Source organism: Hemicordylus capensis, chromosome 2 (assembly GCF_027244095.1).
Source record: "Hemicordylus capensis ecotype Gifberg chromosome 2, rHemCap1.1.pri, whole genome shotgun sequence".
Taxonomy (NCBI): Eukaryota; Metazoa; Chordata; class Lepidosauria; order Squamata; family Cordylidae; genus Hemicordylus; species Hemicordylus capensis.
In genome coordinates this window covers 306,142,387-306,167,198 of record NC_069658.1, presented here as the reverse complement: position 1 = coordinate 306,167,198, position 24,812 = coordinate 306,142,387, and the positions used below count along the sequence as shown (strand labels likewise).

General features: G+C 42.5%; 1 protein-coding gene across 26 annotated transcripts in view; it reads right to left on the bottom strand.

The window, feature by feature from the left end:
- ERC2 (ELKS/RAB6-interacting/CAST family member 2) overlaps positions 1 to 24,812 on the bottom strand; it is a 1,070,068-nt gene that overhangs the window by 801,832 nt on the left and 243,424 nt on the right. For 20 of the 26 annotated variants that reach the window (XR_008316192.1, XR_008316193.1, XR_008316208.1 and 17 more), the window contains 2 exons: positions 2,678 to 2,701; positions 1,270 to 1,686 (listed from right to left, as the gene is read on the bottom strand). Coding sequence is in view for 6 of the 26 variants with exons in the window: in XM_053296295.1 (XP_053152270.1) it covers positions 1,270 to 1,686; positions 2,678 to 2,701 (441 nt within the window). In the remaining 20 variants the exon portion in view is untranslated. The remainder of the gene's footprint in view (positions 1 to 1,269; positions 1,687 to 2,677; positions 2,702 to 24,812) is intronic. The other 6 variants (XR_008316197.1, XR_008316200.1, XR_008316202.1 and 3 more) reach the window with 1 other exon arrangement.

Sequence of the window (24,812 nt, the reverse complement as noted above, 5' to 3'; positions counted from 1 at the left end):
TGCGCAGATTAGGGGTGTGCGAGCCGGCCAGTTGGCTGGCTCATTTTGACTCTAGAACAGATTCAAACCGACCCAGCCCAGTTCAACTTCGGGCTCAGCCAAACCAGGCCCAGTCTGGGTCAGCCATTGAACCAGGCTGAGCTGGTTTGTGGCCTGGCTCAAGTATACTTTTAAAGGGCATCCCTCAACCTAATGGTAGAAGCAGATTTCCTCACCAACCTCCCAAATGACAACCCACTGGCCCCCACCAGCCTCCCAAATTGCACCCTTTTGCAAGTATACCTGAGACAGCCCACTAGCCAGTTCTTCAGCCTGGGGGTGGTCCAGTTTGAATGCATGCTGTCCTTACCGGGCTGGCTCAGTGCTGAGCCAGGCTCAAAGCTGGCCAGCTCACACCACCCTAGCACAGAATAGAGTTACAACAATTGGACATGTAGTTGTTCTAGGAAACTGTATGGCACAATCAGTCACCCAATCCAGCTAGGGGCCATAGCGTACAGAAACCAGATTTCACAAGTTTGTGAACATGCACACATCCTCAGCTGGATTAGGAACCACATGTGGAAACAAGGGTTACGTGCCATTCCCCTAGACCTTCCCCAGTTCAGCTGATGGAACAGCATATGTGTAGCTTTTATTTATATATATAAAAAAACTAAAATCCCATGAAACAGCTGTTTGAGATTAAGAGAGGACAGCCTGGAATTAGGAATGTGGGGGGGTTAATTGAGTCTACCACCACTCCCCATAAGAGCTCATCTTCAGGATTTCAGAATTCGGGTTGGGGGAAGGCTTTGCATGATGCTGTGGCTGCTTTGCATGTGGTCTGTCGGTGTCTTTAATTTGAGAAACAGGCTGCATTTGATCAAACTCAGTATATAGTGAGACACACAAGGACAAGAAAAACCAAGAACTCAAATGTGTGAATTAGCCATAAACTAACAAAATTAATTACTACATGACATGGCTTCCCCTCCCCTTTTAAAAGTGGATAGAGTTAGCATTTCTTTAACCATTCATTATAATGCTGCTAGTGAGCTTCCAAATAATTCCAAGTCATAGGTTTAAGGGACACTGGCAGAAAGTGACCCATGTTTAAAACTGTGTTCTATATTATGCTGCTGAACAAGTGGACATGAACTGAGTCAATATGAAAAAACTGTTAAGGCAGGCAGTAACTTTCTGTTTCCACTTCATTTTCAAACTGTGGCCAAAAACCTAATAATGTCCTTCTAATTGAAAACTCAAACACAAAGGTGCTTTTCTTACCTCTCGAAGATGTATGTTCTCTTTCTCTTTCTGGTCTAGAATCACTTCTAAGTGATTAACCTGAGATTCAGCCTCTGCCATCCTTCGAGTTCTTTCATTGTCATCGTCCATTCCTTTGGAAGGCAAACCTTTGCTCTGCAACATTTCTAGAAGCTTTTTGATGGATTCATCTCTGGCATTCAATGTCTGTTTCTGTGTTTCAATTCTCAGCTCCATTTCTTCCAGAGTTTTTCTCAAGAGAAATAGCTCTTTTGCCTGTCTATCATGTTCAGCTTGAAGCCTTCGAAAATTCTCCTCTGTGAGCTCAATGGTAAAATGCTCAGCACCTCGGTTCCCACTTTCTTGTTGAAGGAGATGATTAAGGTCTCTCTGGGTTCGAAGCTCATCTTGGAGTGCCTGAATAGTTAGCTGAAGATGCTGCAACGTAAAAGGAAGATCTGAATGAAGATTTATTTTATAGAATTACAAAAATGTAATGCCATGATCATTAATAAAATTAGTGGTGAAAATCTAGATGTGCAAGTGATGTTATTTGCAATGAAACTTCTTGGCTGCTGTTAGAAACCATGTAGAAATGAATGCAAACACACACAGACACGGACAGTGCCAATTACAGGTTAGGGTTATGCATGGACCATCGTTTGAGTACTGGTCCGAATTTGGACCAGTCTGAGGTCCAGCGAATCAGTTCGGTCCAGTTTAGCCAAACCACAAACTGGTCAGGTGGTTCGAGGTGGCATGGGGGGCGGGGGCGGAAGCAAGCAGCATCTTTAAAAATAAAGACACAGGTCCTTACCAGCAAGACTGCCGTTCCAGGCAGCCTGTGTACAGCTGTGAAGCTCCAACACTCACCTGGCCTCTCTGCATGCATGCAGCAGAAGCTGGAGAGGTGGTCACACTGATAAGGACCAGCATCTTTACTTTTAAAGGTGTCGCTTGCTGCCGCTGCCCTCCCCCCAGTGCTGCCTCAAACCGCCAGACCAGTTCACAATTCACTGGACTGCAGACTGGTCTGAATTTGGACCAGTACTCAAACTGCAGTCCATGCTCACCTTTATTACAGGTACCAGCAATAGTGAACAACAACTCCTAAGACAAGGAAGTGAAAAAGAACTGGGTTAAAAATTTAAATGTCACTTTCACGAAAACACTGTATCTAACAAGACTGAATATTTGAGAGGTGGGGCAGTTTGTTTTCTTAGACTAGAAATTGGTTTTGTTGCACAGTGCAAATTATTCGTGCTAAGTACACTGGATGAAACAAAATGAATTAAACTGTTGAATGATACTGCTAATGAAAACTATGAACCAATTTTGTACGCAGGATTGCTGCATCTAGCAAATAAAAGAGCACACATTAAGCAATTCTGCATTTTGAAATTAAATTGACTGCAAAGAGTGAACAAACCTTTGTTCTCCTGGCATCCAAAAACTGAACAGCATGGGAAATGGGGAAAAAAATGAAGCAAAATCAACATAAAGTTTAGGTGCAAGCAGAAGAAATTCAACAGAAAGAACTAAATTTAACTTAAAGTACCATCAACAGAAAAAGAAAACATTTTATTGTTTTATACAATTTGCACACACACTTCAAGCTTTCAAAAACATTAATCTGCATACAAGACAGGCGATCTCTGATTACATCCACAAAAGTGTAGGCTTTTAATGTAGACTAAAAAGAATCACATGCACTGTTCTGCAAATGCTTGTGCAAGTACTGGTGGAAGAGTCCACAGGCTACTGTCATAGGAAGTTCTATAGCAGTTCTCATGCTTGCAGAAGTGAGTGCATAAGTGGATGGATGTACTTGAATTTGGTTTTATTCTCTCATGAAAAATCTAGCATAATAACCCTTCCATGAGCACAAGATGCCTTCTACGTTCAGATGTTCACCTTTGGGTCTTGTGGAGTTTCCCAAGAAAAACCAGGCAAAGCTGCTCAATTACTTACATTTATTTACAAGTCAGGTTGGCAATCTGTAAGGCTTTGGATTCAATATTTATAAGGCATCCATTTATACTATATTTATTTATACTTTAAATAGCTTTATGGCTAATCTTCAAGTTTTCTTCTTATAACACACTCACCAAAGTACCAATTAAATCAGCTTTAGTTTTGTCAAAAATAAGTTTCTTGCTAATAGCCTAATTATCAAAGTAAGCTGCCAGTCCAACTTTCATTACATATAACCTTCTATTAAAATGAGGTTTTAAGAAGGGATGTGCACAAGCCAATTCAGCGCCTCCTCTGGGAAGCGCTGAACTGGCTATGGCACTGGCGTTCGAACAGGCAGGGAGCAGTTTCCTTAGAAGCAGGTAAGGAGCTCCTGGTCTGCTTTCCCCATCCTGCCACGTGGAGGCTGCAAGGAACAGCACTGCAGCTGCGTGCAGCCTTTTGGAGAGTGGGCACTACTGGCAGAAAAGCAGGTAAGGAGCTCCTTACCTGCTTTTTAGGGGAACCATTCGCCACCCCACTGGCAGCTGCTCGAGCCAGTCAGGCACATCCCTAGTTTCAAGGATGAGGCTGATCATGGTTATACAGAACTTACACTCCAGTTAATACATACTCCTTGGAAGAAGAATTAAATAAAGTCCTCTAAAGTCTGATCAACTTCCAACTAAAATATGGATATTTAAGAACTCAATGGACACCATTCAGCAAAAGTTAAGCACTTCCAAGTCACACTTTAGTGAAAGGGTTAAGCTCATACTTAAGCCTTCCACTGAAATCAGTGGTTCTGTAAAGTACTTACCTTTTGTTCAGGTGCATTCTGTCCAATGTTTACAAGCAAATGTATTATTTGTCTCTGTAACTGCTAGCATAATTTCAATAAGCCAGATCTTGTGGTTCTGCAATGTCATACTAACTCCATGTGGACCAATAAAGATTTGCTTAACCTCAGTATTTAACTGGGGACAATGGGACTGGTTACTTGGGACTCTAATGGAGCAAAATGTAAAAGCACATTAAACTACATAGGAGAAGAGCATGGAAAACCTACGCATTGACTTTCAGTTGGATTTATGATCAAGAAATAAAACTTCCTGGGCACCTCAGTTGTACATTCTTTGTACACTGACAGCTTGTGTGTTGCAGTGGAGCCTCCCAATACCCAAGAGTGGCTTCTTGGCATCACAGCCTACATAATTAGGTAATCCATTCTATAGTCCTCCATTCTCAAGTATAAAAAACACAACGATGCCCTGTAGATTAGGCATTTTCAAACACTGGCCTCTGTAATTGCCTGATAATATGCAACTGCTTAACCTTGTACCAGTGCAGATGCTAAGAAAATGCAACAGCAAAAGCAACCATAAAGGAATCTTAAGGACTGCCTTATCCCATATAAACCCATCTACTTATCGAGACCTTCAGCCAAGGCCTTATTCAGTATCCTGCCACCATCTGAATACAGTTGGCTGCAGCACAAGACAAGGTTTTTTCAGTAGCAGCATCTAAGTTATGGAACTCCTTCCCACTACACAACCCCACAATCCACATTTTCTACTGGGCAGCTAAGACTTTGTCTTAGCACCAGGCTTTTGGTCCTGTCATATTTCCTTTACTGCCAATAAAAACTACCAATAAAAAGAGGATCTCTATTTGTTCATCTGCATATTCCATATGCTATTTATTGCTACTCAGTGAGGCAAATGAAGAGTTCTGCTACCTTCTTTTGGCAAAGTGTTCATTAAATGTCTGCTCAATAATACAATTCAGAAAAATGTGAGGATTGTGTGAACTGAATATTTGACAGTGGCTTTTATGGCTGAATATCTGACAGCTGTTTCAACCTACTTTCAGTTTGTCACTTCACAAAACCAATACACAACAGACAACAACGTGCCTGTGGTGGAAGGTGGCGATAAACTTCTCTAGTCATTGGTTTAAAACTGATATAAGGTTAAATAAAGCATTTTTACAAAAAGCTCCTAAAAGAACAAATTATTTGACACTGCACATGACCAATAAAGCAACTTCCTATTTTAAGAGGGATGTATGAGATTCCCCCCAAATTTAGGGCCGGCCCTCATTCAGTGCTGACCCTAAATGGGCTCCTTCCTGCTCCAAGTAGACTCCTTCTTTCCTAGGTAGGCCTTGAGACAGTTGCTCTGCCGCCACCACGTGCAGGCTATGGGTGTAGAGGTTGTCTCGGGAGTCAGCAGTAGGCTCTTTGGAAGGCCCCGGATAGGGATAGACACAAAATCTTTACAGTGTTTAATCAAAACAGCAATCAAACCAGCTCTTTTGATGAAACAAACTGAAAACGTTTCTACTGTTTCTGCTATAGGGAACAATTGGGAATTCAAAAAAACAACAACCCATTGTTTCCCATAGGTATCCCCTAAGGATACCACATTGGGTTGGGTGGTAGGGCATAATGAGTGTGACCACCCACAAAAGAAACGGACAAGGGGTTTGTTTTGGTTTTGGTTTTTAATTATTGATTGATTAAGTGCCATCAAGTCAGTATCGACTCTTAGTGACCACATAGATAGATTCTCTTCAGGATGATCTGTCTTCATATTGGCGTTTAAGGTCTCTCAGTGGGGCATTCATTGCTGTCGTAATTGAGTCCATCCACCTTGCTGCTGGTAATCCTCTTATTCTCTTTCCTTCAACTTTTCCCAGCATTATGGACTTCTTAACGGAGCTGGGTTTTTTGCATAATGTGTTCGAAGTATGATAGTTTGAGCCTGGTCATTTGTGCCTCGAGTGAAAATTCTGGACTGATTTGTTCTATAATCTATTCATTTGTTTTCCTATGGGGTTTCTAGAAAAAGGTTTTAAAAAATGGTATTGCCCGCTTGCCCATTTCTTTTGTGGGTTGGGTGGTAGGTAGCAGTCATGATGCCACACAACCCACTTTGGTGTCCCTAGGAGCTACCCATGGGGAACAATGGGTTGTTTTGAGTTTCCCCATTGTTCCCTATGGCCAAAACAAGCTGCACTCACAGAGTGCACACAACAAGCTTTGCACTGTAATTTGCAATGCATTTTGCGACTCTACCTTACAAAACACTGCAGATTAGAAGCACAGAAAAAGTAATCTGTCCCTCCTGACATAGCACACCACTCATTTTTTTCAAACACAGTCCAAAAATGGCCCAAAAAATAATCACTGACCCAGAATCCACTGTCAGCCACAGTGCCTTCACTGCAGTAACATCATTGGCACAAGTTGCTCTCTCACACACAAGTTGCTCTCTCACATGCAATTATGACTCCTTACATTCCTAGCATTGCAACAGCTGCCACAGCAGCACCCTAGCCATATGCTCAACTACAGCAACGTCTTCAGCCACATTTTGACAGAATATCTATCTATTTTATTAAATTTATACCCCGCCCAAACTTATGTCTCTGGGCGGCTAACAATGTCTCTGGGCGGCTAACACCTTGCAATGCAGAATGTAGACTGAAGAGCAGACCGGAGCAGTGAATGAAGCACAAGTTAGTTTCAAGGCCAGACATGGAGCTTAGCTCACAGCAATCACCAAGAAAATATTTCACAGAAAGAGTGAGAGCTGAGCTGCCACTGTCAATTTCTCGCTACAACATTCTCACAAACAAAACAACCACAACTCAGGCAGGCACCCAAGGTCTGCCTTTGTCAATCTCAGATCCAGAAAAATCAGATAGTTGTAGCAGCAATAGCACAGCATACTCGATGCTGAGTAAATAAAATCTCAAAATCAAACCTTCCTTCCATCCTATCTGTCACAGACAGACAGGAGGACAGAGCAGTAATGGCCTGATGGACCAATGGTCTGACAAGATATGGTCTGTACTGTTACCATGAGAAGAACTCTTCTCTACTTCTCCAGCGTATGTCCCTGCCTGGCTGCATCTTAATAACACTATGGCTTCAGATTGGTGCTGGGCCCCAGCTGACAGCCTGACACATGGGTCAGGGCACCAGTCCATTCCATCATTGGCCATGGCAGTGGCATGCATGTGTGTCTGTGTGTGGCAGCAGCACTAATGGGGAGGCTGTGACACATCTGGTTTTGGATTTCACCAGGGTGGGGCAAACTGCCAATGGTGTTGCAGTGGGCAAATCACCATAAGTCACTCGCCTGCCATGGCCAGCTCTGGATAGCCCAGAGGGAGAGGCTGGCCTTCAGGAAGACGAGCTGCTCCACCAAATCAGCATCCAAGCACCCTTGGAGGAAGGGAGGACTGGTCTTGTGGTAGCAGGAGGAGAGGGAGGAGAGCTAGTCTTGTGGTAGCAGGCATGAATTGTCCCCTTTACTAAGCAGGGTCTGCCCTGGTTGCATATATTCATACATATGTGCGTACACTACATGTGTGCACTAAAAGATAATCTCCTTAGGGGATGGAGCTGCTCTGGGAAGAGTATCTGCATGCTTGCATGCAGAAGGTTCCAAGTTCCCTCCATGGCATCTCCAAGACAGGGCTGAGAGACTCTCCTGCCTGCCTGCCTGCCTTCTTGGAGAAGCCGCTGCCAGTCTGTGTAAACAATACTGAGCTAGATGGACCAATGGTCTGACTCAGTATAAGGCAGCTTCCTATATTCCTAGGCATGTGCGATGTCACCATGTCCCTGACCATGAAGGACACGCTCTCGCTCTGGCTGCTGCTTGGCAGGCACAAGAGGAACCATCCAACAACTGTTGCAAGTCCGGCCAGACTTAGCAATGTGTTGCCCCAAACTGGATCAGCTTAATCTCCTGGCCTGCCACCGGCTCCTGTAGGTACTGCAGAACACACTGCTCAGTACTGCTGCAGGGCTTGGCAGGCTTCTCCCATACCCCTGGCAAGGTGCCTCTGTGAGCCACCAGGTGGAACACTGAGGTAGAACTACCAGTTCACTCGGCCCTGCGAGGGACATTAGGCTGCTGATGCTGATAGGGGTGGAGCTAGCAGTAGGAGCTCCAGCACCCTTCTCCTGGTTGTGCCACAGCCTCCTCTCCTCTCCTCACCTAACCAGGAGGTCACTTCCCCTGGGCAACTGATCAGGGGTGACCGCTTTGCCCTTCATCCTTGAGTCACATAGGCAGGACAAACCATGTGCTTCCAATGCACCCAAGGGTGTCCTGAGCCATCCACCACTCCAGGCCCCAGATGACCTGCTTAGATGATTGCTTCCTCGGTGGTCAGAATGGACTGGAGCTCATCCATTGTCTTCTCAAGACAATGCTTGCCTGGAAGCAGTAATGGGCTGGATGAGGGAGAATAAATTGAGACTGAATCCAAATAAGACGGAGGTACTTATTTTGCTGGGTCAGAACTCCAGAAACGATTTTGAGCTTCTATTCAAGAAGGGGGTCACACTTCCCCAAAAGGAACAGGTACGCAATCTGGGAGTACTTCTGGATCCACACCTCTCCCTGATATCTCAGGTTAAGGCGGTCGCCTGAAGGGCTTTCTATCAGCTTCGGGTGATATGCCGGCTGCATCTGTTTCTTAAGACAAATGACCTTAAAACATTGGTACATATACTGGTAACCTCCAGACTTGACTTCTGCAATGCACTCTATATGGGGCTGCCTTGGTACATAGTCCGGAAAATCCATTTGGTACAGAATGCAGTGGCCAGGTTGGTCTCTGGGTCATCTCGAGAGACCACATCACCCCTTTGTTGATAGAACTACATTGGCTGCCAGTAGGTTTCCGGGCAAAATACAAAGTGCTGGTTATAACCTAAAAAGCTCTAAACGGCTTAGGCCCTGGGTATTAAGAGAACGTCTTCTTCATTATGAGCCCCACCGCCTATTGAGGTCATCTGGAGAGGTCTGTCTCCAGTTGCCATCAGCTCGGCTGGTGGCCACACGGGGACGGGCCTTCTTGGTTGCTGCCCCAAGATTGTGGAATGTGCTCCCTACTGAAATACGATCCTCCCCATCTCTGGACATTTTTAAAAAGCATTTGAAAACCCACCTCATCACCTAAGCCTTTTCAGCTTTTTAAATTTTTAGGTTTTAATGTTTTTTACTTCTAAATTGTTTAAATTAAATTTTGTGTCTGTTTTTAACTTGTTTTATGTTATTGATAACCACCCAGAGACAAAGGTTTGGGGGCGGTGTACAAATTAGATAGATAGATAGATAGATAGATAGATAGATAGATAGATAGATAGGTGGATGAATGAAAGTGGCAGGCAAAGCCCAGCTCAGCATTACTGTCTTGGCACATAAGCTGTTCATGGCAACAAATAACAGCTAGAGTGCCAAGACAACCTCAGAAATGAGTGTCCATTCCTGGTTGGATAGGTTGCACACTTTCAAGCCACGCCTCTCCTGATGTATCTTTTCTCTTCAAGAGCCACTGGGACACTGTAAGGGCTCTCTGCCTCCCAGGCCTTTAAATACAATTGAAACTCCTTCCTTTGGCTTCCTCCAGTCAATGGGGGCATAGTTGCCCATGACAACACTTGATTTGTATGATAACAAGCCAACCAAAAATCAAGAAGATCTCAGTGACAGAAAACTAACCAGCAAGGAAAAAACAGCACTCCAAAATTGCACTCAAAACACTAAAAAACGATTCACGTTCAAAATGAGGTATTTCGTTTCGGGCTTGAAACAGCTCCTTTATTTTAAGGGTGATTTGTTTTGAGTTTGAAACACTTGAAACAGCCTGTTTCAAGCTCAAAACATTTTGCACATCCCTAGCCCTGGGCATCTGTCCAAATGATGTCAACCCCTGACAAAGGCCCTGCCCAAACTGCAGACTTTAAAAAGCACATAGATTTAGCTTATCTACAGATGGAAGATTCCATTGCTGATCCTTCATATAAATTAATGAAACACCAACAGCTATTAGCCAAGTTAGCTAAACATGTTCAGAGGCAGTAAACTTCCCAATACCTGATACAATGCAATTGTAGTGTACTCCACTCTGTTATCACAATGTTGCAAATGTGTAGGGGTGAGTGTGGACCAAGATTCATAGTCAGGTCCGAATGTGGCCCAACCATGAACCGGCCCTGTGGTTCGAGAGGGCAGTGCCAGGGGTGGGGAAGAGCACCTTTAAAAGTAAATAAGCAGGTCCTTAGCAATTCAGAAGATATAAACTGAGTTCAGAGGACTAGTGCCAGGTACAGTGGAGATAGCTGTCAGTGCTAACATGATTTGGAATTTCTAAAGAGGAAGTGTAGGCACCTCCTCCACACTGCTCTTAGGTTGCCAATTTATGGTCTTTTAAATAAATTTCTGGCATGCTTAATCACACTTATTGGTGTCTATCACTTTCTTTCCCTGCTAACTCTAGCCAAGTAGCACATTTAAAAAGTTGTTAACAGAGGGCACAACCTCTGATCATACAGAGAGTGCCTTTCTCTGCTTTCATCACAGTCTTCTACAAAACTGTTATCTCTTCCTTGCTGAACTGTCTACAAAGTAGTGGGGACATGCTCTTGGCATCACTATTATTTTAAATATACTAACAAATCACATCCCTCATGAGATTATGTAGATTCTGATGCAATTTTGATGGGATTATACAAGCATAACATGTACTTCCAGTGAGCTAGGAGGTGGGTTTATTCTCTCTCTTTTTGTTTAACAGGGATTGTTGCATTATTCCCTGTCTACATTTTTGAAAATGATCTTTCCATTATTCCCTGCATAATTATTCCTTCCATGTTTTTATAAGAATTGTTCCATTATTTCTCCTGTGAGAAAGAGATTGTTGTCCATTAGCTCCCTTCCCAGTTTTTAAGAAGGTTTTCTATTGTTCCCTTCCACTGCCACCCTTTTTAACATTAGAACTTACTCTGGAGTAAAGATGCAATACTGTTAGAAAACTGCTAAAGGGAAAAAAAGAGGCTCAGGAAATTCAACAGTCTCTGTTTTGAATGAGGGCCAACTGAGCCACAAAGCTAGGTTCGCCATGGCGGCTCACTTGGTTCATATGGCTCAGAAAAATGGACATGGCAGCCACCTTTACTGAAAAAAAAAGACTGCTGCTTGGTGCAGTCAATCAGGACATTTGACATGCTGTGATGTGAGCCAGCCAGGCCTTGATTACTCTACTATAATGGGGAATTCAAAGGCTAGTAACCTGGATTTCACCCACTTCCCTCAAAAAAAGAACACCTTATGGACTTGGACAGTCTGATAGCAGCTCTCCAAGAACCCAGCAGATCTCCAAGATTTCAAACAAAGCTCTTTCCCAGCTCTTTTACAGATGCTGAACTAAGGCATTCTGCATGTAAAGCATGTGCTTTACAACTGAGCTACTTATTAGGGATGTGCACAAATTGGTTTTTTTAATTTGATTTGTACCCAAATCGAATCATCCCCGATTTGTTTTGGGTACAAATCTGGCCTCCCCCCGCACACCCCAGGTTCAATTTGTACCTTAGTTTTCTGAATCTGAATTTATTTGGGGCAAAAAATGGGATTCCGGGGGCAAAAGAGTGGGGTGGGTGGCAGTGCCCAATGTCTGAGGTGTTCTGAGGGTTGATTCTCTGGTAGGAAATGAGAGTGGATTCTCTCATTTCCTACCAGAGAATCTACTCTCAGAAGAACACCTCAGACATTGAAAACACCCACCACAACCTGCTCTGGGCCACCCTGGTGCCCACCCCCACCCCCAGGAGTTATAACTAAAGCTGATGAAATCTCCATTATTCCCTATGTGGAAAAGCTTAAAGATGTGTGAACTTCAAAAATCTTTTACAAATCACCCCTTTGCCCAATTTCTTTGAAATTTGGGTGGTAGTTTCCACCCATAGGACACTACCAACCCAATCCACTTTGGCCACAAAATGGAGGTCCAAATATCTGAATTTTCCAGGCCCGATGCTGGGGTGATTTGTTTTGTACCCAAATCTGGGCAATTGACCACAGGGGTGATTTGTTCTGTCTACAAATCACCCAAATCAGCCAGATTTGGGTACAAACTGTTTTGTACCCCAATCGATTCTCACATCCCTACTACTCATCCCTTTCCCCCTAAATGGTGTCTGTACCCTAAAATATGAAGCAAAATACAGAAATCTGTGAAAGATGGAGTGGGAACTGCTGCAGTTCTGCAGATTCTTTTATCTAACCACTCTTGATGAAGACCTAATAATCTCAGCTTGCCAGTCCATCACTCTTGCTCTCTGACCTGGCCTGGCCTGTGTTCTGTGACTCCCTCATGGGCTCAGACTCACCCAAACGGGACAGTGACTTCTGTTTTTGCTGCCCCTCAGTATCCTAGTTATTGTATCTTTCTGTTTTTATTGATTTGTTATGCTTTTTAATTGATTTATAGTTGTTTTGGACTGGGTTATATATATATATATATATATATATATATATATATATATATATATATATATATATATATAAAGCTGCCTTGAGAGTCTTTGTAAGAGAAAGGCAGGATATAAATTTAAATAAATACATAGTCCTTTAAAATCTAAGCAGTTTCTGGCCCTTTTGTCCCATTAGATTAGCATAAAGAGAAACAGCAAAGTTCTGAATATGACCTACAATTGTGGATTACTGGAGAGGCAGAGAAGGCATCTGCCTATAGTGGCAAATTCTGCCCTACTGGGGGCCGCTGCTGCAGCGAGAGTAGGGGTAGGGGGGTGAGGCAAAAAGGCTAATCTGCTTCGATGACCTACCAACCAAGGAAGTAGTGCAGGGGAGGACAAATAATGGACAGAAACAGGCAAAGCTTTTGTAAGTTCAAAAAAGGGTGAAATTACAGCAGAAGGCACTTCATGGAGTGTGGACATCAAATTTAATTCAAACATGAAAGCTACTTGAAGTACCTTTTGTGTAGAAGGAGCTTATTCCTATACTGCTGTGTGGTTAACTTTCAATTAGATGGATATATTCTTGACAGTTCACAGTTAAAAATAGGGGTGGCCTGGTGAAGGGGCACCATCCCTATTCTCACCCCAAGATTTACTTCAGCACCCCTCTTAAATATTGCTGAAAACCCTTTTTTGTCTACTGCATGCTGTAGTCAAGTAAACAATAATCTGTATACTTGATCTGTAATCTGTAGCTTGAGCCTTACTCAGATAAGAAAGCAGATAACAACAGCACATGTATAAGCACACTATTTTTTAAATTAAGTTATCCTCAAAGCTTTCCAAGAGCCAAAATGAGGAAATTTGGTGATTTGAGGTAACTATAAAAAAATAACTTTACAAAGTCCATTTCTACAGCAGTTTTGTAGCAAAACTCTGCTTCACTCAAACTCTCTCACATACACACAAACATTCTGGATGTTAATTATTTTGTTCTCATTGGCCAGTAAGTTTTCATTAATTTGCATCTATTTTTTGTCTTTGTGGTTCATACACATAAAAGCAGGTTTATGTTGCTTGAAAATACTGCCAAGTAACCACTCTCATGAAGAAACCCACCAAACAAATTCTGGTGATTTTTACTGCATCAGCAACACACACACACACACACACACACACACTTTTTTTTTTTTAAGGTTTGTGATGGCCTGGTGATGAATATTTATAAATTGAACTAATACTTTGAGATCACAAAGATGTTTCACAGAGCAATCTAAAAGGAATAATATTGCTGTGCCATCCTATTTACTTCTGCAACACATAAGGGGGAAGCAAGGAATCTTGAAAAGACAAGAGTATATGAGAGCCAGTGTAAGCTGGACTTCTATGGTAGATCTAGGTTACAGATTCAGTGACATACCCTGAGAAAATCAGTACTTTCCATCCTACTTTTCTCTCATTTGTAAAATGGAAATAATCATGATGTACATGTAAGAGTAGAAATATGAAGATGAGCACAAATAGATGTTGGAGCATTGTCTTCTGGAAGTGCCAGTTTGTTTTCTCTGTATTTCTGCTGAAAAAGACTGGCAAAGGGATTTTATGTGTAGTCACTCAAGCATCTTTATTATTACTTATATAGTACCAAACATGTTCATGGTACTGTACAAAGAATGAGGAGAGGTCCCTATTCTGACGGTCTTATAATCTAGATATAGATTATAGGGGAAACAATAGGGCAAGGAAAATGGAGACAGGTTAGGCAAGGGAAGCATGTGTGAATGTTTGCTACATGTACTTCAGTTTAGTTAAATTGGTATTAGGTATTCACCCTAACTACTATAAAGAAAATGAACGATTAAAAGGAGAATTTTACTTTGACATATATTTACTAGAATGTATGTTCTATTGGCTTATGTATTTTGAAGACAGTGGCTAATAGTAATACTTAGCATTTGTGTAGCTAGGTATTACTATTGTGTAAATACTTAGCATTTCACATGAAGTATATTGTCTGTAATCTTAGGATGTAATCCCCTCTGAATTTGTCTGGCCTTGCATTCTGTATGTTAATGTAGGTTAAGATCCTCTCAAACAGCTAATTCAAAATTATGTAATAAAGATTTAATAATTTATCAAACTCTTACCATTCACTTTACATTCTATAAATTCATATATACCCATGTGGGTCAATCATTATGTGTGCTCTTTTTATCATTCTGAAAGTGTATTTTGTAGGGGTGTGCTGAACCCGTCTGCAATCGAACTGGTTTGACTGGTTCATTGATTTGAGTACCTGTAATGTAATAAATAACATAATAATAAATAATAATAATACCTTTGCTTCCAAAGGTAATAAAAGGCAAGGCGAGAGAGGTGCCTTTAGAACTGAAAGAGAAGGCACTTACCGGCAAGCCTGCACAGCTACACCCTCTCAGCAGCAGCACCCAAGTAGCCTCCATGTCTGTGCAGAGGCCATATGCATGCCGCAACCAAGAGGGTGGGGGGAGCACCACACAGGCCTGCCAGCAAGCACTTTCTCTTTCAGTTTTAAAGGCACCTCTCTCTCTCTTGCCGCTCCCCCGCTACCTTTATTACCTTTGGAAGCAAAGGGGAATCTTCACCAGATTCCTTTTTACAAGCCCTTTACTGGCAAACCATTTTGAGCCGGTTCAGTCAGATGAACAGTCCAGTCTGAATTCAGACCAAACCACAAAAACTGGTTCTGTGCATACCCCTAATATTTTGTGCTTGGTTTTTGGCAGGTTTTCTTTTCATTCGTCAACTTCCAGAACTGACTAATGAAAATAGGCAGTATTGCCCTGTGAATCTCAGGCCTGGTCAACTGCTGCAGTTCTTGAGGTTCCCTACAACTTGTAGAAGTGATCCTGTATCTTGAAAAAACTCCTAACTTTGTTCTGAATGCAAATACTCATATTTGTCTTATAGTCAGGTTTATCCTGATTTTTGAAACTGTCTGTGCCTGCAGCTTCCAGACACTTTTGGGTGGCCATTCTTTTTAAAATAACACTGTGATTTTTTAAAAAACCTAATCGTGAGGATTCTCTCACCTTCATTCTATAGAACGTATATTATTATTACTATTATTTTGATTTCTATACCGCCCTTCCAAAAATGGCTCAGGGCAGTTTACACAGAGAAATAATAAATAAATAAGATGGATCCCTGTTCCCAAAGGGCTCACAATCTAAAAGAAACATAAGATAGACACCAGCAACAGTCACTGGAAGTACTGTGCTGGGGGTGGATAGGGCCAGTTACTCTCCCCCTGCTAAATAAAAAGAATCACCACGTTAAAAGGTGCCTCTTATACAGTTTCCCTCCTCCCCCACTCATCTGCTAAAGCATAAATGGGCTGCTACTTCCCATCTTCCTTTCTCTGAAAACAGTAAGGGGAGAATGAGATGGGAGAAGATGAAGACTTAGCACTGCACAGCCTGGAGAGACATTTTCTCTCCCCTGCCCCGCCCCCATGAAGACCAGAAATGAGTGGTCAGCAAGGTCAATCTGCTCCTCAGCAAAAGCAACAATTTCTTTCTAGTACTTACATAATCCTCACAAAGAGACACAACAATAGTTCTTAGGCTTAGGCACATCCAGCCCAATGAGATTGAGCAAGATGGCTACCCCTGGTGGCAGAGGCATCTACCACTGCTGTCTCGCTGGACCAAACCCTACCAGACTCTTCTTCCTCCTCTACACTACTAAATTTTGACCTGTCTTGTCTTTTCAAAAGAAAGGGAGCAAGAAATTGGGCACCAGGAAGCTCACACTTCCTGCCCCATACATTTTCGAAAGGCAGGGAGAACAGTATGATTAGTAGCAGGAAGGCAGAGAAAAAGCCTGATTGGCAATACCTGCCACCTGCATTGAAACCTACCTGCCATGACCTGGCCATGCAGAGGCCCATTAGGCATGTGTGGTGCCCTCCAAAATGGCCACCGCCACGGGGTGAGGCCCAGAATGGGCTGAAGACCACCCGAACCAGGCGATTTGGGCATTAACGGAAGCCAGTGAGGGGAGGGGAAACCTCCAGAAACCTCCCCCTGCAGTCTCAGTGAAGACCCCAGAGGGGATGAGTACATTTTAAAAAAGAAATGTTAGAACCCACCGAACAGGCTGGGGGGATTGGTATCAAATCTAAACGGGAGGGGGGATTCGGTCCAATATCGAACCATTGAACCGGTTCAATGTGAAACAGGTTCAAAAACAAACCTGTTCACACATCCCTACTTCTGAGTAGATATGTAAAAGAATGTCTGGATCCTATGCATCTTTACTCACTAAGTTCAACAGGGCTCAACTCTCAAATAACTGTACAGATACTTGTATACAAAGAATGGTAAACTAGTCATCATAGACATATTGTATTATTACAGTAACAATGCTGAAGGAAGTACCTTCCATCTGTAACCAATTGCACTTTCCCAACATTTAAAAATAAGCAGAATGGGAGCCCAGCACTGTGAATGTTTTCACAGAAGAAGAGTCTGACTGAGTTTAATAGGCTTTACTCCCAAGTAAATATAAATGGGGTTGCAGACATGTAGCACAACCCTATGCATGCTTACTTGGAAGTACATCCCAATGTGTTAAATGGAGCTTATTTCTAGTTAAGTGTGAATAAGATTGTAGCCTCAGATAGTAGATACAAGAGACTAATTTATTATTATGCTTTTAGACTACAATTCTAGGCACATTTTCCTGGGATCAAGCCACACTGAACACAGCGAGATTTACTTGGAAGTAAGCATGCATAGGATTTTGCTTTAAATAAAGGAAGGATTGCAGCCAGGTTAAGCAAGCACTCTTATGTACATTTATTTAGTTGGTAATAAAACCCACTGAACTCTGTAACATACTTCTGAATAAATAAGCCTAGGATTGGACTGCAAGTGTATTATGTGGAGCAATTCTCCAGTTTCAATTGCAGGTATACTTGGAAGTAAATTTCACTGTAATCCATGACACTAACTTCCAAATAAACATGTTGAAGGATCAGGCTGCAAGTATCTTACTGCACAATTCTAAATACATGATATAAAACAAATGTTACTCATAGATATATAAGCAGATGTATACACAAGTTAGTAAAAATAGAGAGAGAGCGCGCGCAAGAGAACGCGGGAAAGAACACTACTGTGGAAGTTCTATACTGAAAGGCATGAAATAATAGTTTTTAATAAAATTAAACTAAATATAAGGAAATGAGTAAAAAAAGCTAAGATGAAAATATAGACACAGATCTCTCTAATAATCTATCAATCATTTAGCTATATAAAACAAAATTGAAAATATATATTTTATGTTTGAAAAATGAAAACTAAAGTTAGTTCTTCTGCAATCAGAACATCAGAAGATAGAAGAAAAGGTTACTCTACCAAAAATACAATTACTCACATTCTGCCTTTTCACCACACTTCAACAATTCTCTTTATTCTTCATATCAACTGAAGATACTAATATTCCTTCTCCAGAAAGCCTTCCTATTTGGATTCTAAACAGCCTCAGTTCCCATGATTTTTCAAAAGAACTGAAAGTGAAGCTAACCATTCCCACCTGAGTATGGACTCCCAAGTGTGTTTTATCTACAAAATGTTTTCAGACTTTGAATGGTGCCTTTACTGCCAGCAACCCTTATGAAGCCGCTGAGCAGAATTCCCCAGCATGTATTTCATCCCAGTAGCAATTAGGTCTTAAATGGAATGTTAAGGAAGCTCAGATGCACTCAAGCCCTTTTAAACAGCAACGTGGGGGTGGTGGGGGGAGAGAAATCCCCAGGATAGCATTAAAAATGAACATTTAAGGACACAAATTTAGATTAAATTCTCCCTAGCTTTCATTTTTGTGGCACAACATAACATAATGTCTACTATTATTCATGTAGTAAGTAAAATGGGACTAGTCACTTGGAAGAGAGGGAACATAAGAGAGAGAATATATTTAGGTATGAAATAAGCAGAATTCTGCCCAACAGGGATGCCTCCTATAGATGAAAAGTCAATCTACTATTGTAAACGAGAAACTCCCCAGGAATCCTGTGACAAAAGTGTTTAACTTCCTTTCTAAGGTTCAAACTAGACACACTGGGCTGGTTCAGATGGCATAGAACTTCAGTTGAGGTCTGGCTCCAAAGGATTGTCCCGATGTCAGGCACACTGATGGGCTTGTATCTGCTCAGTGGAGGGACACTTGCCTGTCTTACGGCACTGTGCTGCAAGCTATCACCATACAACATGGAAACAAGGCGGCAGCATGGATCAGCAACAGAGCTGGATCATTGTGACTACAAAGTTTACAAAGAGCCATGGAAGAAATGAGTAAAGGTGTATTTGGGAGTTGGAAAGCATTTCATGCCTCAATCCCCCAGTTAATCTTGATTTTTTTCATGGGTGAGACCCATGAATCTTCCCCTGTCCTGGTTCTTGATTTCATTCCAGGGTTCCTTCATCAGAACGACTCATCAACTTGTTTGCCCTTCCACTTTCCCCCCAGATCCCCCTCATGCTGTGGACATATAGGCACAAACTAGGGTCTAGGGCAGGCCTGCTCAACTTAGGCCCCTCAGCTGTTTTTGAACTACAACTCCCATAATCCCCACCCACAGTGGCCAATAGCCTGGGATTATGGGAACTGTAGGCCAACATCTGCAGGAGGGCCGAAGTTGAGCAGCCCTGCTCTAGGGCATATATAGTGTACAATTGTACTTGTTTCTTGGATAGGTGTCTTATCTAATTACTCAGTACTACTAACTAAGATCTGGTTTACCCCTGCCACAAGTGGTAGAATCCTGAGGTAGAAGAGTGGATTGTACCGATAGTTGCCTACAGTTACTCCAGTCACAGCAAGCTGACACAATAGACTGCAACATTTCAGACAGCTATATCACATTATTTTTTAATAGTGCCCCATGTTTTTTAAAAAGTCCTCTCTGCAAATATCCTGGCATATATAAAATTAGCACAACAGGGGGAAAGGTTCTAAACCAGCCTTTCTCTTGTTTTCCTAGGGGCGGAAAAAAACACCTCTGAATGGCTGCTCACTGGAGCAGGGCAGGGCAGGGGCCAGGGCTGGCTACGGTGGGCTGCTGTTAAAAAGGCTCCACTCCCTCCTGTCCTGGAGAACATTCAGCACTGCAGTTGCCAGGCACTGACTCCAGCAGGAAGGAGGAGGGCAGGAGGGAAGGAGGGCAGGTGAAGGACTCCATTCCTTAGCCCTGCCTTCCTCCAAATGAGGCAGACGGGCCGATTTCAGGCTTCTGCACAAATGCACGCATCCCGAACGGGACAAACATTTCCCTGCTGAGAGTCGGGATATCCCACACAGTGCAGGACAGTTGGAAACCTTAATGGCTACACAAAAGGTACAACTGCTAATAATAGAATAAACATAAATCCATTTTTGCCAGAATATTCAGACAGGGAAATGTTACACATAAACAGAATCTAAAAAACGCATCCTTCCTAACCACATTTACTTTAAGTTATAATCTACATAGATAATTCGCTAAGGATGTGGGCTAATAAACTGAGATTGAATCCGGACAAAATGGAGATAATGTTGGTCAGTAGGAGAGCTAATTGGGATGAGGTGATTCTACCGGTTCTAGATGGGGTTGCACTCCCCTTGAAGGAGCAAGTACGCAGCATGGGAGTATTAATGGACCCGGATCTGCTTTTGGAAGATCAGGTGGAGGCGGTGGCCAGGGGTGCCTTTGCACGGCTGAGGCTAGTGCGCCAGCTGCGTATCGTTCTCGAGAAAGCAGATCTGGCCACAGTTACCCATGCCTTAGTCATGTCATGGCTGGATTACTGTAACGTGCTCTACGTGGGGCTGCCCTTGAAGAATATCCGGAAACTGCAGCTTGAGCAAAATGCGGCAGCTAGGGTTCTATCTGGAGATGCCTGGTGTGATCATATCACACCTATTTTGAAAGAGCTGCATTGGTTACCAGTGTGTTTCCCGGTCCAATTCAAGGTGCTGGTTTTGACCTTTAAAACAGTTTGGGCCCGGGATACCTGAGGGACTGCCTGCTCCCAGGAATTGCTGCCCTCTTGATGAGAGCATCTGAGGGGGCTCTGCTCCAGGTGCCGGCAATGAGGGAGGCTCGGTTGTTGTGCATGCGGGACAGGGCCTTCTCTGTTGCTGCCCCTAGACTTTGGAATGTTCCCCCAGTGGCCATTTGCTCCTCGGACTCCATCACAGTTTTTAGAAAGCTTGTTAGATCTTGGCCTTTTGTCCAGGCCTTTACATGATGAACAGGCAAGTAGTGGATGGCGGGTGGTCAAACAGGCGAGCGAACTGAGCAGGTGGGGATGGGGAGGAATGGGTGAGCAGGGGCCAAGTGCATGGACTAGCACATAGATGCTCTGTGCAGGATCAGCTGATTCCTATTATTTCCAATTACTTCCAAATTAGCTGCGCTAAGGACTTGAGCACATAAGTTTTTAGTGTCTGTGTCGTATAGTTAAAACTTGTTAATGTATTATAATTTTGATGAAAAAGAGCAGATGAACCCACAGCCATCTCTTAGTAAGGCTGGATTGCCTGTAGACTGGACAGAAGGGAACAGAACATCTTAGCTATAAAAATTACATCTGGCAATCCTGAAACAAAGCAACACTATTCATCTCCAACTGCAACTTATTTTTGTTACTTTGTGTGAGCCAGAATAACTTTAAAAGAAAAATAGCATTCTCAAATCTGCACTGCTTATTCTTGCATTCCAACTCTGGCAACTGCTGTAAGAACTCAGTAATTGCAGTGCACAATCAGTCTCCATTCAAATCCTGCAAAAAGGATGTCTGTCACTATGGTTTTTTTTAAATGCAGAGGCTACAGTAGTTCTAATCACAACAACCTTCAGGTTATTCCAACAGAGAAAATGACCATCTGGAAAAGCTGTTTCATCCTGAGATAATACAACAGAGCAGATGAGTAGAGGGAGAGATCTTCAGAAAGGCAACATTTCAGATTTTGAAAAATCAATTGAGTGTCTAAACAAGGAGGTTCAAACTCCACGCCACTAGTTAACCTCTATTTTTCTCTGTGAGATTCACTGTCAGTGCCCAATTATTTGAGCAACTGATATCTAGAATACGAAAAAGGTGCAAGACTAGCATATGACCACAAGATGGCATCAAATGCACTTCTTACAATAATGATGAGCAAAACAATGGTCAGATTCAGCAGCACAGATAGGACAAACCCAATATAAGTCAGCAGAATGTAAACGCATTTAAACGTGTAAAGTCTGGTGCCTAGTGTTAAACATCAGCATTCCGTCCTCTAAAAATAAATTTCTGACCTATAACAAAGAACAATGCTTTAAATCATATTCTTATTATGTAGCAATGATATCCTTTCAAAGTTAATTGATAAAGGTTGGATTCATACACAACTGTAACACGTGAATACAGAAAAAACACGTTTCCGGCATACACACTCTACCATGCCATGTGAATCTGTAAATGCTGAGTGGGAAACATTGGGTACCCGCCTCTGACTGACATTTGAAGTTGGACAAAGAACTTTGGGCAGAAGTAGGATGCTTTAAGATATTGTGTAGTATACACACAGAATAACTCCAGGCAGACATATAACGCTTGTTTTCTGAGCAATAAACACACTAAGTAAAGATATCAAATACAACAGCTTGTATTTCTTCCATATTTACTTGCCACCATTATGTGTGAACCCACCCAAAGAGCTGGCCTGGTTTAATACCTAGATTTAAGGTATATGCTGCCAGTGGACCCTGTGAGCCTGGGCAACTTATCTTAGTCAACTTATCTTTATCCATAATCCATAAAATAATAATAATAATGGCCTATCTCATGAGGGTATTGTGATGATAAATAAAGACTAAATAGCATTTTACATAAGAACGTAAGAACATCCCTGCTGGATCAGGCCCAAAGCCCATCTAGCCCAGCATCCTGTTTCACACAGTGGCCCACAAGATACCGCTAGAAGCCTACAGGCAGGAGTTGAGGGTATGCCCTCTCTTCTGCTGTTACTCCCCTGCAACTGGTACTCAGAGTCATCCTGCCTTGGAGGCAGGAGGTGGCCTATAGCCCTCGGACTAGTAGCCGTTGATAGACCTCTCCTCGATGAAGTTATTCAAATCCCTCTTAAAGCCATCCAGATTGTTGGCTGTCACCACATCTTGTGGCAGAAAATGCCACAAGTGGATTATGTGTTGTGAGAAAAAATACTTCCGTTTGCTGGTCCTCAATTTCCCGGCAATCAATTTAATGGGATGACCCGTGGTTCTAGTGTTATGTTACAATGAAGAATTTCTCTCCCTCCACTGTCTCCACACCATGCATGATTTTATAGACCTCTATCATGTCTCCCCTCAGACATCTTTTTTCTAAACTAAATAGCCCCAGGTATTGTAGCCTTGCCTCATAAGGAAGGTGCTCTAGGCCCCTGATCATCTTGGTTGCCCTCTTCTGCACCTTTTCCAGTTCTACAATGTCCTTTTTTAGATGTGGTCACAATTTTGTAAACATAGACATATTAAATGACATATAGAATTAGTATGGAACAATTTGGGCATGCACCAATTTAGGAGGGAGGAAGGGAGCTGGAAGGAACTCTCCCTTGCCGCTCCTCCATGCAGCGGTATAGCGGGCAGCAAATCTTTGGCCACTTACAAAAGGATTAATCTGCCCCTAAGCATAGTGTGTGTGCTGCAAGTTCATATGTCTCCCCTTCAAATCTCACATTAGCCGTTAGCAATTTGGTGGCCTTAAGGAAGTCACTACCTCTCAGCATCAGACCTCGACCTCATATACAAGGATAACCACACTGGTATGCCATATAGAGTTGATGTAAAGATTACTGAAAGGATGTTAAACATTTAGGGAAAGAGTTATATAAATAACAAGGATGCAATCCTATGTTTACTTGCTTGGGAGCAAACTGTAAGGGTTGGAGGTGTAAATAAAAACAACTGTATTTAGATCTAATCTGTTTGTTATTTAGAAACTAGAGCACCATCCAGTCACAAGTGCTACTGAGTCACATTGATTTCAGCGGAAGAAAATTAAGCATCTGCTTACATCTTCCTTTAAAGTAAAGGTGATTCTAAAAGTGCTTAATTTTAGCTGGATTGTGCTCACGGTTGTTTGGTGGTTGTTTTTAAAATGTTCAGGTTGCATTATGGAAAAACCATTTATTAAAATCCTTAATATCCTAACAGGTACCCTGATCCTCCTCTCCACTGATGGTAGCTATACCAGCACCAGGAAGGGAGTGTGGTTCTAGAAACATGCAGGGACATCTAGGTCTCCTGTGATTACCAGGCAAATCCAGGGCAGGTTCTGCTTTTTGCCAGCTTCTGCAACTCCTATGGGCTCACTAGGCCTATTGGATGTAAAGGACCAGAGAAGGCCCTGCTCTTTCCCCACATACTGCCACCCCTGCCCCCACTAGTGAGTGATTGATTTATTAAGTGCCGTCAAGTCGGTGTTGACTCTTAGCGACCACTTAGATAGATTCTCTCTAGGATGATCTGTCTTCAACATGGTCTTTAAGGTCCCTCAGTGGTGCATTCATCACTGTCGTAATCGAGTGCATCCACCTTGCTGCTGGTCGTCCTCATCTTCTCCAACTTTTCCCAGCATTATGGACTTCTCAAGGGAGCTGGGTTTTTGCATAATGAGTTCGAAGTATGATAGTTTGAGCCTGGTCATTTGTGCCTCGAGTGAAGATTCTGGATTGATTTATTCCATGATCCATTTGTTTTCCTAGCTGTCCATGGTATCCTCAAATGCCCTTGCACAGCACAGGTGTGCCATGAGAAGGAAATGTAGCACTGAGAGATGCTATTTACCAGACGAGCTACATTTAGATCGCACTCTTGGCACAGGGATGCCAATGGTGCCCTCATGCCAGTACCCACACTCTACCAGCAGGAGTGAACATTTTCTGCTATTACTTTTTAATTAAAGGGGTTTTTTTTAGAATTTTCATATGAGTGTGGACGGCTGACACAAAAAGATGGGCATATCTAATACAAAACAACAACCACCGAGCCAAAGACGATCTCAAGGGTGATTTAGTTCCACCCCTGTCTTCAGGGCAGGAGAATTTCATCAGTATCATACTGGAATTGAAACTTGTGTTGTCCAATTCATCAGACAATGCAGGGTTTTAATGCTAATAACCACAGTCGACAGGAACGAAAGCTAAGGATTTTTATGTTTGTTTTTAATTAGAAAATCTTCATGGGAAGCTTGCACAAGTCATTTTCAGTACTGGAACCCATGTGCAGAAACTAGGTTTATAAATTATT